This window comes from Silurus meridionalis, chromosome 12 (assembly GCF_014805685.1).
Source record: "Silurus meridionalis isolate SWU-2019-XX chromosome 12, ASM1480568v1, whole genome shotgun sequence".
Classification (NCBI taxonomy): Eukaryota; Metazoa; Chordata; class Actinopteri; order Siluriformes; family Siluridae; genus Silurus; species Silurus meridionalis.
In genome coordinates, this window is record NC_060895.1 from 1,021,594 (window position 1) to 1,034,098 (window position 12,505).

General features: G+C 39.4%; 1 protein-coding gene across 1 annotated transcript; it reads right to left on the reverse strand.

Moving 5' to 3' along the window:
* Positions 1-2,487: 2,487 nt before the first annotated feature.
* psmd2 (proteasome 26S subunit ubiquitin receptor, non-ATPase 2) lies at positions 2,488-11,126 on the reverse strand. Its single transcript, XM_046862318.1, has 21 exons — positions 10,902-11,126; positions 10,128-10,184; positions 9,440-9,604; positions 9,076-9,197; positions 8,741-8,965; positions 8,470-8,628; positions 7,740-7,884; positions 7,552-7,612; positions 7,237-7,383; positions 6,392-6,498; positions 6,118-6,245; positions 5,898-5,985; positions 5,632-5,794; positions 5,043-5,144; positions 4,406-4,551; positions 4,193-4,276; positions 3,909-4,077; positions 3,706-3,800; positions 3,461-3,587; positions 3,229-3,347; positions 2,488-2,899 (listed from the first exon to the last, which is right to left on the reverse strand). Exons 1-21 carry the CDS (start codon positions 11,004-11,006, stop codon positions 2,717-2,719), a joined length of 2,697 nt encoding a protein of 898 aa, XP_046718274.1. The 5' UTR covers positions 11,007-11,126; the 3' UTR covers positions 2,488-2,716.
* Between the last annotated feature and the right edge of the window lie 1,379 nt (positions 11,127-12,505).

The following is a 12,505-nucleotide window of genomic DNA, read 5'->3' on the forward strand; positions in this document are numbered from 1 at the left end:
AGCGAGCTAGCCTTCAATCCTGGCCTTGAATTCGGCTTACACTTGTCGACGTGTCCATCCTGAGGGAAAAACACAAAAAAGTTCGATAGTAATAAAACGATAAGGGACACACACACACACACACACACACACACACACACACACACACACACACTATTCTGGCGCAGTATCACCGAATACAAACAAATAAATCAAGTAAATGACACACGAGTCGAGTCAGGGCTAAGAATAACCGAGCTAGCGAGCTAGTGTCACGAGCAGGCGATTAGCATGAGCATTTAGCTCGAGTTTCTCCTCGAATTAAACACATTTAGACTTCAATTCTAAACATGACAACTGTAGAGTTAAATAATACCGAGTAATATCGTCTTAAAACCGGTTTAGTTTAAAGAGTGAGATTAAATCTGACTCGTTTTAAACTTGTGAGTTGATGCTAATCGACAGACTTTAGCCACACGCTGACCTGCTCCACTGTACACACTGATTTAATCAAAACAATAAACATGACAAGCAATTAAACAACAAAAAAAACATGATTCTGTAAATATGTACAGTTTATAGAAACACAGGATCTGATAGCAGAATCAGATTTACAGCGTGACCAAGAAATATCATCAAATACAAACGTGTTTGGAATGAAATTAAAATGTGTGAGAAATGTGTTATTTATTGCACGTGTGATTCTTCCTGATATTAATTATGTTATTTAATTATATTTCTCCTGCACTCAGTGTGAACAGCGCTGATTTACATAATACATATCATTAATCAGTCAAAACACGTGTTGAAATGGCATGTCACGTGACCTGAGATCCTGTAAAGAGGGTTATAATGAGGATGATGATGATGATGATGATCTTCACTCTGATTATTATTCACAAGTCAGAAACACCAGATGAGGCCATCAGATACATGATGTACAGTAACAGATAAACACACTTTTAATCAGACTTTACCTGTAGAATAGATTTATTCTAAAACCTGGTGGGTTTTTAATCTTGTGGACAGAAGCATGTGTGTGTGTGTTTATGTATTTCGAAATAACCGACGGGCAACAAAACTACACACACACACACACACACACACACACACACACACACACACACACAGCTGTGAGTTCACATAAAGATAAATGAACACACACCGCATGCTCCTAATGGAAATAATTCACTCCTAAGTTTCTCCACATTTTACAAGCAGACAAAAATCTCCTCCAACCGACCCGAAATAAATAGGATGATATATTAATGTGTAAAGCGGATAAAAGCAGAGAGAAGAGCTTTACCTTTCTCCTTCAGTCCGTAAACCGGACAGACTAATTCCTCTTTCCGGAAGCCGGGGTATACCACTTCCGGTTTAATCAGGCTAGGAATACTGTGTCACGTGATAAAGAAGCAAGTGCGCTGTCATTATACGGCAGTTTAATTTTTTTTTTTTTATGAATAATTAATTTTATTAATGTATAATTATTATTAATTATACGCTATTAATCTATATTATAAACTTTAGGGTCATACAGAGATAAATGAAATTTTTTTTGCTACAAAAGATTTCGTTGCTATTTATGCTTATAATAAATGTATTTACACTGAGTGTATTATATTAGATATAATATTATATTAGATATAACTGTTACTTCCTTTACTTTAGTAGTAGCACGTTGGAATTTTATTTCATCTTATAAAAATATCCTCCCTAAACATCTCTGAGAGCTGTGCTTATAGATTTAAACACTGATATAAAAGCTTTCCTTATCTTTCTCTTATTATTAATAATGTCATCAGAATGATTTACTGATACTATCATTATATTTAATAGAGCTGTGGAGTTAAAAAAATAATATTCTGTGTAAGATTACTGGCTCAAGAGAACAAACCAGTACACATTTTTATTTATTTATTGTTAGTATGTGGTCATATTTTTCAGAGTTTGTTTAAAATGTATCTGGAAACATAATCAAATGCAATATTTTGTGTAAAATGTTTAGTGATTTCATGCTGCATTGCTACTCATAACTTTCCTCAGTCGTATTAACCGTCGTCATGAGCAGTTTCTCAAACAGGATAAAAGAATGCATTCAAACAGCACAAAAAAACAGAGAACTGAAACAAATGAGAGTTTTCTGTAGAATGAAAGCTAAAAAAGTGGTGTTTAATTATAAACCACTACCAATAAGAGAAAAAGCTGTTGGTACTCAATAACAGACTGGTGTAGTACACAAGTAAGAGAGTGTTAGGATCGTTTGGTCAGTAGTGAACACATGGTGATGTACTGATCCACTATAACATTAATTCTGCATGACATGGACATGTAGAGTTCCTTTCTGATGGAATGATGCACCAAATCACAGCTCATGAATATTTCTTCTAATTTATTTATTTGTCTGCTGTTGAGGATTAGGAGAGCTGGTGACTGTTTTGATTCCAAAATCTGGAATTTGTGTGTGTATTCAGTAAAGAGAAATTGCAATGAAATAAAACATCCACATTTTACTACCACATTATTTCATTTATTTTCACATCATAACAGTAAAACATAACAAATTGGAGAAAAAAATAATTACCCAGGGCTGAATAAACGCGTTTGTAAAAAACAAACCAAAAAAAAAAAACAAGAGAAAAAGGTGAGAGAAAGAATCCTGTCCTGTCATAGATCTGAAAAACGGTGCAGTCGAGGTCCCGGATACGAGGGTGTGTGTAACGCTGTGTGTGTGTGTTTAGACATCGTAGTTGGGATTTTTACGCAGAATGACGAAGCCCTCGAGGATGGGCGTGACCGGGATGTACTCCTCTGTGGCCAGCTCGGCTCTCTCTCCGTGCGCTAGCAGCACCGGTGTGGTGTGCGTCTGAAAACCAGTGATGGCTTTGGGTTTGCCTGCCTGCCCCACCACGTCCACCGCCTGGTGATAACACACACACACACACACACACACACACACACACACACACACACACACACACACACACACACACACACACACACAGAGGGGTGAACATTTCATTGACATTACACAGACAGAACACACAGAAAAGGATCTTCATAACGAACAGAACATCTACTTAAATATGTTCAGATATTACAAACAGAAAGCAGCAGAGATCTTTGGTTCCTCTGGTGAGCTATAGAACAGCTAGTGCACACAAAATCTAGCGAGCAATACTGCTGTAAAAAAAAAAAAAAAAAAAAACAACATTCTCGCAAAACACACACACACACACACACACACACCTGTCCCACGCGGACGGACACAGGCAAAGGCCGGAGCTCTTCGTCAAACGTGACGAGCATGCGAGGCTGCATGGCTGCTACCAGCCCGTACAGGACGTAGTGAGACTTCCCCAAAATAACTGCAGAATTAAGACAAATAAAATAAAGAAGAAGAAGAAGAAGAAAGATCAGTTTAATCAGAGTTTGAGTCTGAATATTTATATAAATAAGCTAAAATTATGCGAACTCTTACTGTTTTTCACATCCAGGAAGGACACTAGGACCGTGAGGAGTCCGGCCACCGCCACCTGACTCATGAGCTGCCTGTCACTGTGATATGGACACAATGTCAGTGTCCCTTTACCCAGGTGTGTTAGACCCTGTACACACACGCACACACACACACACACACACAAAATAAATGAGAAGAGTTACAGTTTCATAAAACTACTAAATAATCGTTAACTCCATTATCATATCTCTATAACACTACGGTACCTGAGCGAGTCGGACCATGAACAGGTTGTTGGGGTCCTTGGCGTGGTACTGGGCCAGCTGACGAAGCATGGCAGCGAGACGAGCGTTGTTGGTACCTGAGGTTAAATATACACAAAGGAATAAATATACACTGTGGCAGATTTCAGGAGTGATTTCTTTAATTAACAACCTGTTTGTATTTTTGAAGATTGAATGACACTCACCACTGCCCACCATGCCCATGGCAAAGATGGAGTTGTGCGAGACTTCTGGGTCAGCGTCGTGAGAGAACTTGCTGAGCGTGTCCAGGATGTTGAGTCTGGGGTTGGACACGGAGATAAGCGCTAACGCTAATGGCACAGCTCGACGCAGGGTGGGCTCGCCGTATCGCAACTACAGACACAGGGAAAGGGAATAAAGAACAAAGACGAGAATGGAGAATATAAAGAATATAAATAAAAACAAACAGAGAAAAATGATGCAGTTTAATTTAAATGAAAGCACTCACCAGGTGACCGAATGTGCGCAGTGCCATCTCTGATCCGATTTCCTCTCCCATGGCTATGAGAGCAATACCCAGCACAGCCACACCCTACATCCAGGAGCAGCAGAGTGTGTAATAATTAAACCATTCATTTACAATCAATTACAATAACTTAAGATTCTCTCTCTCTCTCTCTCTCTCTCTCCTCTCACACACACACACACACACAGTTCACACCTGGTGTGAGCCCATGTCTGCTGTACTCTCTTTCTTCTCTTTATCTTTTTTGTCCTTTTTGTCCTTGTCATCATCTTTGTCCTTGGTGTCATAGTGCTCACTGCAGATGTGCAACAGCTGCTGAACCTTCAGGACATTCCCTGAACCTGAGAGAGAAGAGAAACAGCATTAGATTAGATTCAACTTTATTGTCATTACAAATGTACAAATACAAGGCAATGAAATGCAGTTTAGGTCTAACCAGAAGTGCAGTAGCAGCAAATGCAGGATATACAGCATTTACATGAGTTATATAAATGAGATAAAATGGTATTACAGGAGTAATTTACAGATGTGTATGTACTAAGAACATAATATACAGATGGTTATTACTATAAACTGAAATTTTTAGATGTCTATGTATTATGAACAGAATATATATCTATTACTATAAACAGAAATCAGGTGGATATATACAATGGTAAGTTAGGCAAGTCAAATGTTCTAGATGTGTGCGCACACGTGTGTGTGTGTGAGACTCGAGAACTGATTTCTTTTTAATGTTTTTATCCGTTTTAGCGGTTTGTGCAGTGTGTGTGTGTGTGTGTGTGTGGTGTGTGTGGTGTGTGTGTGTGGTGTGTGTGTGTGTGTGTCTTACCTGCGTATGCACAGATGTCCACAAGTGTGTTTGCGAAGCTGCGGAATGGTTCTGGAACGACCTGTAATGCTGCCAGCGTGGTGTCGATCGCCTCGCCCTTGCCTACACACACACATAAGCTTTTTGTGAAATATGCATAAGTAATAATTTAAGACATGAATTATGGCATTGAGCTGTTAAAAATTTTAAATAAGTAAATTAATTACAAATGAAAGATTTTTAAGTACCAAAAACTATTGAAGTGTTAAACTTCTGATTACTGTAATTCCCCGTTTATCACAGTTCCAAAAACCGCCCGCGATAAATAAAAAGCCCCCCCTGTGAATCATCATTTTAAACTTTGAATTTAACTTTGGTAATATTTAATATAATTAAAGATATAATTCATTTCCCATTTGCTTCACGATCATGTGATTTTTGTTGTTGGTTTTACACCTTTGATCACGTGGTCTTCCATGATTCGTGTAAAAGCGCATAAAAATCAACAAAAGTTTTAAGGTCCTGACTTCAAAAAACATTATTATTATTATTAATATTTGAATAACACCCCTATTCTGCAGACACATGGTCCAATCCCCGTCCCTTTTACCGAGGTGGTTAAGTCCGAGGCCGAGAGGAAGCCAGCGTGCGTACGTGTCCTTCAGCTCCTGCTCGCTCTTCTCCATGATGGTTTGAAGGACGGTGGATGTGACGTCACCGTTGCATGAACCCACAGCAATCATACCGCACGCCAGAGCGGTCACACCTGCCACCTGACCCACCCACACACACACACACACACACACACACAGTTGTGAGATGTACTAATGGCAGACACACAATATAGTAAGTTTGGTTTCTGTGTGATGATCATACCTCCATGCTGGACTTTGAGTCTCCCATCACCGGCAGGAGCAGTGACAGGACATCTTCTCTGTTAGATCCTGCATAAGCCAGACCCAGCCTAAGGAAACATGTAAACAAGGGTCAAATGTTAATCTGCTATCAGACAACACAAGTTGGACACACACAACTCTGATTTATAATCATGTGTTAAGCATAAAAACATTGTAGTGTGTATGTGTGTGTGTGTTACCCGAAGATGGCTCCTATCCTCATGACGTTGCTGTTGTGTAGGACGTAGTCAGAGAGGAGGGCTAGAGCAGGGTCACACTCGTTACGAACGCCGGAGTTCACGATACCGCATGCCAGCAAAGCCCCGGACTGGGCAGGGACAATTACATCAACCAGTTAAGATTATAAACACACACACACTGAATTCTGCTGAGACCCACAATTATTCATTTAAAAGGCATGTAGTAGAGAGAGAGCGTGCAAGTGTGTGTGTGTGTGTGTGTGTGTGTGCGCACCTTTATGTAGTCTTCTGAGGAGTAGAGATACTTGTCGATCTGAGTGAGACCACCATCCACATCCCATAACAGGATCATACCCAGAGATGCAGCAGCACTCAGCATTCCTACACACACACACACACACACACACACACACACACACACACACACACACACACTTACACTTACTACAGTTGAAAACAGCAGTAATATACTATAAACTAATAGACGTAAGAGTATACAAATATATTAAAAGTAACAGAAACCAAATAATTAACTTTAAAAATAGAATAAAGTTTGCATGTTGGGATCCTGAGTGACATTTGGCATTAACACATTATGCTGAATACAGAATTTTATAAAAAAAAAAAACATAAATAAACTAAAAGAGGTTTTACAGCATGATCCCGAGTGTAAGACAAAAAAACTCAGAGATTAAACCAAAGAGCATCTTTAAGAATTATACTTCATTTAGTCAACTGTAAACTCAATATGGTGAAGTGTGAGTGATACGACACGATACGATCTGATCACCACATCATTCTTAAAGGCATTTCTACAAATCACACTGATCGGGGAAAAAAAAAAAAAACACCTCTGGTTTTATAACCTCTGTTTTATCTCAAATATTCTGAAAAGTATCATTCAAAAGTACAAAAGTATATTAAAAAAATTGATTAAAAAATTTTATTTGAGAGAAAAAAAACCACGTTTTTTTAGACTTTTAATATAATTCTCTTTTAATACTTCAATTTAAAAGCTATTTGCTGAAATATGTATTACACTGTTATAACGGCCAGCTGTATCCGACACCTCATCTCACACAGACAATCAGAGGACAAAACGGGTGGATGGTGTCTCACCGTGATCCTTGTTCTTATACAGCCACTTGTTGCCGTCCTCAGTGAGCAGTTTGTCCTGTCCAAAAGCTGCGTTAACGAAGCCGTTTACGAACGAGGAGGCGAGATTCATACGGGCGGAGTCCACCTGAGAGCCACTGCCACAGAATCCTGACAAAGGAAAGTATATATCAATTATTCACAAAAAATGAACAATACAGAAATTTTTACATTAAAGCAAAGACAAGACTGTAAATGATTTAAGGAAAATAAGACATTTTACAAATTATTTGTAATACATCACTAAAAACTGATATAAAGGAAAAGAAGAAATCGTACTGTTGTTCTCAAGGTGTGTTTTGTAAATGTCGTCTGGTACTTTAGGCTCCATGATGTCCAGCTGTGTGAGAATTACACAAAAGAAAACAGCTGTTGATTTCCAGAAGCCTTCTCAGGGGAGGAAGAAGAAAAAACAAACCAAAAAAAAAAACCAAAGACTCAAAACAACGCAGGGAGAAAACACACACCTCACGTGCGAGGGCGAGGAAGTTGCTGTTAAGCTGCACGTTGGACATGATCTCAGTCAGGTCCTCATAGTCCTCAACGTCTTCGTTCAGCTCCAGGAACATGCCGTGCCGGCCCAGCATGAACGCCATCTCCTTCTGAACCACACTACAAAGAGAAATTTCACTTTTACCCTAATCAATAACCAAACCATAGAAGGTGCACTTTTTAGCTTCAAATTCACATTTTTTTTTAGCTGTAACTATTATTACAAGGTGGTTTATATATTTTTTGTATTCTATAGTTTAGACTATCTTCTATAGATCCACTACCTTCTTAAAGGAGCTCTAGCCGCTAACACATAATACATTACTGCTAAACCCACAAGAGAGCAACATGAACAAACAACACCACAGTGGGAAAAAGGTTGGGGACCACTGGTTTAGATGACAGGCTTCAATTTCACAGTAAATATCATTAGTTACCATTAATAATAAGGTAAATAGTTAACAATCGCTACTTACTTAATTACAGAAGATTATAATTACTACTACATTAAGCAGCTTTCTAGTGAACTTCATTAACTATCATGATCACACAGGTGCAGCTGGAGTGGTGATTTTAGTAAAGCTAGTCATGTTCATTCATTTAGAAGTAATCTGTCCTTTCTCAGGCTGTCATGTGTGTGTGTGTGTGTGTGTGTGTGTGTGTGTGTGTGTGTGTGTGTGTGTGTGTGTGTGTGTGAGATCTTACATGTCTTTGCAGGAGGTGAAGATGTTTTCTACCAGCTCGACATCGTTGAGCATCAGTGCCAGCCTGAGGGCTTCTGGGTAACGGTTGAACTTGCGGAAGATATTAAGCGCACACTTGAGGAGGGCTGAGTTCTCAGGCTCAGGAACGTAGCTCACACAGCTGGTGGGGTTAAAAATGTGGGGTTATACTAATAAACACAGTGTGTGTGTGTGTGTGTGTGTGTGTGTGTGTGTGTGAGAGAGAGAGAGTGGGGTCGAGTGGGGAGACTGACCTGGTGAGGTAGAGGCAGACCTTGGCGTATGCGTTCTCGTCGATGTACGAGTCCAGCATGTCAAGCCGCTCGATCTCCATGAGCAGGTCACAGGCCTCGTGCTCGGCGTTGTGAGCCATGTTGTAGGGAACGATCTCCTTCACCAGCTTCAGCAGCGTCTCCTGCTGTACCTTGTCTCCTTCCTCAAGCTCCTGCCACTCTTTAGCCACTTCCCCTGCCAGGTGCCTACACACACACACACACACACACACACACACACACACACACACACAGTTACCACTCCTGATATGTTTACTCAATTTGTTTCCATGGCGATGGAGTGTGATGTCGGGTACCTGACGTATTCGTGGCCCCAGGATGCGAGTTCCTCCTGTGAGCCGAGCAGGCGGTATTTCAGACACTCTCTCTCTCCGCTCATGGTCATGGCCAGGACCGACACCACGTCAGCACAGAAACGCTGCAAACGCACACAGAAGACTGAACTGATTCCTTTTCCATTACAGCACATGTTTATCAACACACTTCTTCTAATACGCCATGATTTTATCTTAACAGCTCCTTCATCACCACATACTTCATAGAACTGGTTTAAAAATCAAAAACATGCCATATAATAACTCTCTCATAACAGAAAATCACACACACACACACACACACACACACACACACACACACACACACACACACACACACACACACCTTGTTCTCTCCAGGTGCCATGCCCTCATAGATCTCTTTGAGTTTGGTGTAATGCGGTCGCAGAAACTTGAGTGGTTTGGGCACCGAGGTCATGGACGTGGTGGAGGAACGAATCAGTCGACGCAGCTCTTCCAGCGCTGGGAGATGGAGAGACGTGTCTGTATCCTGAGACACAGGGAAATAGAAGTTAAATCAAGCTGAAACCATGCTGAACCGAATGGAGCGAAAGCAGAAATGACACTATTTATGTCAATGTTTATCTGTTAAAGTTTTGACATAATTCTGAAAAGAAAAAAAAGCAATTATAATATTTTTACACATGGAACCAGATTAAATGCAGGATTTTCAGTGTCACTTGTGCAGTGAATGAAGTGTTCAAATATACAGAATCACACCCAAAACAAATCAGTGACCTCTGAGAAAACGCAATAAATTATTCTCTAATAATTTAACAAATCACAAGCTGACCATTTCAACCACATGATTCTATAATGGATATAAAATGTAATGTTATTTATAAAAGAATCAAATGAACACAGGATGTAGGTTGATGTTTATATCTACAATTATCCTCATGTGGGTGATGATGATAATGAAAGTGTGCACAGTGGAGAGATTATCTGTGTGCATGTAAATTATCTGTGCATCTCAATGACCAATTATCATTAATAAAAAGGTAAAAACTTACACTCAGTCTCTCCACCATGAGTTCCAGCTCCTCCTGGAGCTGCTTGTCCTCCTCCGACTGTAACACATCAGTAAAGATCATCAGCACAAAGTGAAGGTAGATAAAAGGTGTATGTGAATAATGATCTTCTCCCTCATCAGGAAGTGTGTTAAATGCTCGTGTTCGTGTAAAAGTTGTATTTCAGATCATCAGTATGGTTTTTTTTTGCCTTCACATGTGCAGTAATAAACGCTTTCTGACAAAACCCCGCCCACCTACCGCCATGATTGGCTGATTAACCCAGCTCGTGCTTACAATCGCACTGCTGATTGGTCAATCCGTTTGAAGGCAAATTCATTGACAGTAACGAGAGACAAGTTCGTCGTAATACGGGTGGAAAAAACATGCTAGGTCGTGCTTATAAACTACACTGTCATTTAACTTCAAACAACATACTACAGTTTATAGTTTTAAAATACACATTAAAATGTTAACATTAAAAACAACGTTAAATTGGAAGCTATTAAGTCAAATCTAAAAACGTACAACTTTAAAACAAAGGACAGAACGCTAGCGGGTATGAGAAGCTAATGACTAGCACATAACTTGCATCGCGACTGATTCCCTTTTCCTCTTAAACACCGATAATCCACAGAATACACATGTGGAATCATGATGCACGCGGAGAAGGGCGCGTTTAAAGGGAATAAAGAGTGATTTGTGACCAGGCCGCAGTGCTAACGCTAACGCTAACCGTATGGAGGCAGTGACTCAGGTAAATTAGCGCTAACTCACCAGCTCCTGCTCCTCCTTCTTCTCTTTACCCTTCCCCGCGGCATGTTTATCCTTCTCCTCCGTCTTCTCGGGTTGGGTTTTATCTTTATTCTTCGACTCCTCCATCGCCACAAAAGAACAAAACAATACAGACAATTTATTCAACAACCCCAAAATAAACTAAAGCAGCCGGGTGATTCGACTTCTTCTACCACAGCTGTGCTGCAAGACTGGGATGAATTATGAACTCGTGCGCCTTCTAGCGGCCATCCTACATAACTATTACCCCGTGCGCCCTTTAGTGGCCACACAATAGAATGATTAATTCGTGCGCCCTCTACTGCCCACACTACAGAATTATTTACCTGCGCGTTCTATAGTGGCCACACTTTAAAATTATTGACTAGTGCGCTCTCTAGTGGCCACATTACAGAATTATTAGTCTGTGCGCACTCTAGTGGCCACACCACAAAATTATTAGCCAGTGCGCCCTCTAGTGCCCAGTCTACATAATTATGAACGGAAAGTTCATTATTATTATTATTATTATTATTATTATTATTATTATTATTATTATTATTATTATTATTATTATTATTATTATCATTATTATTATTAATTTATATCGAATCAAAGAAATCCTTAAATTAATTTACACAATATTTTATAATGCAGATTTTAATATTTTTTTACAATCTCTGTAAAATCAATAAATATTGAAAGTAAATGTACTTTATATTTAGAAAAATACTAACTAAACTAAATTTTACTAACCCTCTTCTTCGGTCTTTTGTTAAGGTTCGCAAATAAACGTAACGGTGTTTTTGGCGCCACTTGGTGTAGAAACTGGTACAGCGCTACATTTACTTATATTCTTATTACAATAATAATAATAATAATAATAATAATAATAATAATAATAATAATAATAATAAAGTCACATCTCTTTTACACTTTTACTCCACATCTGATCCCCTACATAGATTCTGTAGATAATTATAACAAAGTAATAATATACATGGAACAATGTATATTTAATGTTGTGGAATGTCAGTAAAAACGTAATATTAAAAACATAATATTAATATTAATGAGAAATCACAAAAAAGTCGAAACCTCTCTGTCAGTCAGAGGTAAAGCTGTGAGTTTAAGGACAAAGTACTGACATTGGAGACTCCTTCCATTAAATCCATTCCTTTATGTTCCAAAAGCGTTTCTAAGAACAATGTGCTGAATATTAATGCAGGAGCAGCGACAAACACACAGCAACCAACTAACACAACAGCAGATGGCACCAAAGAGCTTTGAATAGCACATGACCACTGCCTGTGTGTGTGTGTGTGTGTGTGTGTGTGTGTGTGTGTGTGTGTGTGTGTGTGTGTGGGCATTTTGAGAAAAAGCAGCCCTATATATTGCCGTCGGAGGAAAAGCATTATCTCTCTCTCTCTCTCTCTCTCTCTCTCTGTGGTGTGTGTGTGTGTGTGTGTGTGTGTGTGTGTGTGTGTGTGTGTGTGTGTGAACCCCATGGGAGCTGCAGTAATGCTCTGTAAAAGAAGCCTGCAAGTGACACAAGCACAAATGCTGTGAGTTTTATTCCTCAATGTGCCTGAAAAGAAAATCCATAC

Bases quoted from the DNA above. Each gene is read 5' to 3' on its own strand.
- psmd2 (XM_046862318.1), bottom strand. From the start codon at position 11,006: ATGGAGGAGTCGAAGAATAAAGATAAAACCCAACCCGAGAAGACGGAG. The intron at 9,605-10,127 runs GTAAGTTTTTAC...CCTGTGTCTCAG, and splicing joins TCATGGTGGAGAGACTGAGT to GATACAGACACGTCTCTCCA. The intron at 2,900-3,228 runs GTGTGTGTGTGT...TGTTATCACCAG, and splicing joins TGTCCGTCCGCGTGGGACAG to GCGGTGGACGTGGTGGGGCA.